The sequence below is a fragment of the Seriola dumerili genome, unplaced genomic scaffold (genome assembly GCF_002260705.1).
Source record: "Seriola dumerili isolate Sdu_G_001 unplaced genomic scaffold, Sdu_1.0 BDQW01000127.1, whole genome shotgun sequence".
Taxonomy (NCBI): Eukaryota; Metazoa; Chordata; class Actinopteri; order Carangiformes; family Carangidae; genus Seriola; species Seriola dumerili.
This window is the reverse complement of record NW_019174382.1, coordinates 797,808-802,807: the sequence shown is the minus strand read 5'-3', so window position 1 is coordinate 802,807 and position 5,000 is coordinate 797,808. Positions and strand designations below refer to the sequence as shown.

General features: G+C 40.6%; 1 protein-coding gene across 1 annotated transcript in view; it reads right to left on the bottom strand.

Moving 5' to 3' along the window:
• The window catches only part of tjap1 (tight junction associated protein 1), a 34,965-nt gene that overhangs the window by 1,772 nt on the left and 28,193 nt on the right, over nt 1–5,000 (bottom strand). Inside the window, exons 7-9 of the mRNA XM_022748669.1 lie at nt 3,979–4,045; nt 461–568; nt 57–140 (exon numbers count right to left, since the gene is read on the bottom strand). Of these exons, the coding sequence (XP_022604390.1) occupies nt 57–140; nt 461–568; nt 3,979–4,045 (259 nt within the window). The remainder of the gene's footprint in view (nt 1–56; nt 141–460; nt 569–3,978; nt 4,046–5,000) is intronic.

Genomic DNA, 5,000 nt, shown 5'->3' with positions numbered 1-5,000 from the left:
AAAATATTTAATAATCATAATGATCAACAGTATTACAGTTTATATCAGTTACTTACATCAGCAAACTTGTGGTTCCTGAAATGCGACTTGTTGCACTTGAGCAGCTGAACGGCCAAATTACAGTCCTGCCTGTAACGCTCCTAAAGAGGGAGAATCATACTGCTGTTACTGCTGTCTGCAGGTTCTGTTGCTATTACTCTTACTGTTACTGTTGCTCTTACTGCTGTCTGCAGGTTCTGTTACTGTTACTCTTTCTGTTACTGTTACTGCTGTCTGCAGGTCCTGTTACTCTTACTGTTGCTGTTACTGCTGTCTGCAGGACAGGTGGCTTAATAAATCTTGAAGTGAAGGATCTTAGTCAGTGTTTTTTAAATAGTAATTCTCAAACCTCCTTAAAAGGAACAAACCTAAGTTGAACATGAGAAAAGGAGTCGCCAAAACAAACTTTAATAAAACTCACATTGAGCTCCTCCAGTCGGTCAATGGTGTTTTTGGCATCCAGCAGTTTGTTGGTGAGCTCCACGATCTCCTGGTCCATTGTCTTTTTGTCCCGCTCCACCTTCCGTAGCTGTGAAGGAGGGGGCAGGGGGCAGAGACATCATGTTAGGTCATCAACTGTCAATCACAGCTGACACAGCCAATAGAGGCGGCAGGAGGCGGGCCTTCAGCAGAATATCTACATTCAGATCATATGGGAATAAGCTTAAAAATACACATTTATAAAATATTCATACAATTAAACTGGTTAGAATCGATGGAGATGCCATGTTTGTAGTTTTCTGTAGAGTTTAGTTATCCTGAACTTTTTCTTCATATTTCACATTTTTTTAAAAACGTCTCCCACAAACTGAACACGTGCTTCATCTCACATTAAACTTTACACTTCACGCTGGTTTGAACTTTAACTTCACCATTTAAAACCTGAGGTGTTTTAAAGTTGTAGTTTCTACAGTTTTCCCAGATAATTTGAATGCTGCATTAGCTAGCAGCACTTCACAGGTGCATTATGGGATGGTGTGGCTGCTGCAAGAGGATCAATTAGATCGATAAGATCTTGATCAAAGCGCCAAAGCTGAAAGATGAAATACTTTCATCAAGTTTCTTCCTGCACTGAGAAAAAAAAATGAAAAAAAGCAGCCACTTAGCAGCTAACACCAGCTAACACCAGCTAACACAGCTAGCATTAAGTAAACGTTTCTGTTACCATGGAGTTTCTGTCGTCACTGATCTTTTCTCACAAACAGCCCGAACGTGGCGGGGTCGTATATGGGTGCAGTCAGGTGTCACAGCAGAACTATAGACACAGTATGCTAACTGCTAATGATGCTAACATTAGCTGGTGTTTCTCCTCACCTGAACCAACCTCACTTCTTACATTAATGAATCATGTCTATTGCACAGCATCATGAACCTAACTTATACCCTTATATGGTGCTGGTCTGACCTCTGGCTCCACCCACATCACAGGAAAAAAAGGAATGTTATCAGATATAATATTATGTATAACAATAGATAACATTTCCACTGGAATTAATTGAATTTGTTTTAAAATGTCACTGTTTGAAAAGCTGCTGTGTCCAGGCCTTTAGAGCAGGGATGGGAATCAAGAACCAGTTCCAGATGAGAACCGGTTCCAAATCATCTGAACCATCAGAATCTATGTTCCTGCAGCGTGTCTTTCAGAGCCGGGCGCTCCTGAACGCTCATCACACAAGTTGTAGGGCTACACAAATGACTGTGTTCGACTCCTGTGTCAAAGCAGGTGTCAGTGTTTAGAGGAGGACGCGTCGTTCACTTCGCTCGTGTGAAGAGAATAAAACACCGTGAGATTAAACTGTGGGAAGAGAAATCACGTCGACTTGTTCTCAGACCAACAGGTGGAACAAACTGTTGTAACGGACGGAGGATTGAGCACTGGGGTGTGACTGTGTGGCAGAAACCTGTGTTGCCCTATTTGTTTTTTTCCACTGGGGGAATTGATCAGGAATCGTGAAGGGAATCAATAAAGAATCAGACCAATAAGTAGAATCAATAATGGCACTGGTATCAATAAAATCCTATCCATTCCCATCCCTACTATAGAGAGGACCAATCAGGTTCATCGATCATCTACTGATCATAGATTTACTCTTAACTACAAGCAAAAATACAAACAAACTAAAATCATTGATCAGTCGTCAGGACGAATTTGAACGTCAAGTCCAAGGTGGGTTTAAAAGAAGTGACTGCTCAGGCAGGTCAACTGACATCACCACATTGTTGACATAGCAACAATAACTAAGTGGGGGCGGTACCTCCTGTAGGATTGGTCATCGTTCTCCTCAGGCAGAACTTCATTGATAAAATCATTGTTTTAACAGATAAAAGTAAAAGGACAGTTTGATGCTGAGAGCAGGACTTGATGTTCAAACACCTTCAGACCGAAAAACATCTGAGAGAAAGAAAGGTGAGGAGGAGGAGGAGGATGGAGAGAGGAGAGATGTGATGAGGAGCAGGAGGAGAACATGAATGAAACGCAACTGCATGAACCCATGTCTGACTGACGGCAGCCTGATGAGGATGAAGAGGAAGATGGTGAAGAAGATGAAGGTGAGTCAATCCATCAGAGAGCAGCGTGAGAGGAAGAGGAGAAAAAGAAAGAGAGAAGATGAAGAACGGCGTCAGACAAAACACACAAAGACAAACAGGAAGTTGATATCGAAGAGATTTTAATCAAACCTGAAACTTTATGAATAATTTAACAAAACTACTTGAGTATAAAAACAAAGTCTGATCATTTAATTTTAAAGTTAATTTGTGGAACCACAATATGTCTGAAACTGATCATTAAAATTAAATGAGTCAGAAGTTGTTTTTAGTTAAAACCTCAAACTAAACAAAGAAGTTTCGCTGGAAACATGAAAAGTTTTCTTTAGAAACATTCACGAGAAACATTTCAGGATTTCACTGAAAAAGTTATAAAATAAATATAAAGTCAAATTGATGCATTTCATGGAAGAAGTTGTGATATTTAAAGTCATTATTAATATATGAAATAAATTTCACTTAATTAACAAATTAATATTTCATCAAAACTTTGATTTGTATTTATTTATTTGCTGAATTAACCAAAGATGATCTGTAATCAGCTGATCTATTATAAAATCAATACTAGTTTTAACTCATTAATAAAAACTATGATGAAATATGTCCGTCAGCGACGTCATTAAACAGAGACAATATCAATCATCCTTAATCCTGCGGCAGGTGTTAATGAACTAATTAAATATTCAGTCACATGACGTCACTGAGTCACAGTTAAAACAAAGTCAGGTGGTAACCATGGTAACGTTTACTTTATTTTAACTTTCTATTTCTTCATCTTTTATTTTTCTTTGCTGCGCTACACTGACTGATGACAGTGACCTCTGACCTCTTGCTCTGTCACCCATGGCAACCACCCTGCTGTCAGTCAGATCCACTTTTCCACAGTTAATCAATACGCAGCGTCAGAGCGTGTTATCATTTAGTCATCGATCAGTTATTAGCCGAGTGATCAATAAGCCACACACACACACACACACACACACACACACACACACACACACACACACACACACACGCTGTAGAGAAAACATAAACCATCAAATATTGATCAGTAAGATGCATACACACACACACACACACACATATACATACACACACACACACACACACACACACACACACACACACACACACACACACACACACACACACACTCAGGAGGTTTTGGACCAATCAGGAGCTTCGTTACTGAGCTGACAGGATGAGGACGACTCCACAGTGACGACAGTAACGAGGCTCATTAAACTAACGAGCAGAATAAATCTAAATAAATGAATCCAGTAAAATCAGGAGGTTTTCTGTGTCACTGCAGAACAAACAGACTGAATCTGAAAACCTGAAACTCTCAGCTGATCAGAGGTCAAAGGTCAGGGGAAGAAAGTGAAAGTTTACCAGAGCGTGAAGCTTCTCCTCCAGATCCTGATTGGCTCTCTGAGACGCTGTGTAGCTGTTCTGGAGTCTGCAGAGAGAGAGAGAGAGAGAGAGATGTGTTGTAGAGTATGCTAACTCGCCCTCAGAGGACAGACTGGAGATCCGCTGTTTAAACAGGACTGTGATTTATTATTAGAATTTATTATTTATTACTCAAAGTGAATGTTGTTTTCCTTGGGAAGGTTTTTGTGGCGTCATCGCTGAGTCACAGCTGAATGATACATCACTGTATTCATATAACCTTTGCTTGTTGGGTTAGCAAGGTATAGCTTAGCTGAGTCATAGCTGAGTCATCGCTGAGTCATCGCTGAGTCATAGCTGAGTCATAGCAGAGTTATAGCTGAGTCATAGCAGAGTCATAGCTGAGTCATAGCTGAGTCATCGCTGAGTCATAGCTGAGTCATCGCTGAGTCATAGCAGAGTTATAGCAGAGTTATAGCAGAGTCATAGCTGAGTCATCGCTGAGTCATAGCAGCATCAAAGCTGAATTATAGCAGCGTCATAGCAGAGTTATAGCAGAGTTATAGCAGAGTTATAGCAGAGTCATAGCTGAGTCATCGCTGAGTCATAGCTGAGTCTTAGCAGAGTTATAGCTGAGTCATAGCTGAGTCATAGCAGAGTCAAAGCAGAGTTATACCTGAGTCATAGCTGAGTCATCGCTGAGTCATAGCTGAGTCTTAGCAGAGTTATAGCTGAGTCATAGCTGAGTCATAGCAGCGTCAAAGCTGAGTTATAGCAGAGTTATAGCAGAGTTATAGCAGAATGTTAGCTGAGTCTTAGTTGAATCATAGAGAAGTTGTAGTTGAATCTCAGCCAAGCCAAACCTGACTAACAGCTGAGTCACAGCCCAGTCAAGCAGACCGATGTGTCCTCTGAGTGGAAATTAAAAATCTTCTGCAGAGACTAATTAAGAAACATTTCAGGGTCAAAACTATAAAAAAAAAATTGTCTCAGCTGGTTGAACACCCCCCCCCCCCCCCCAC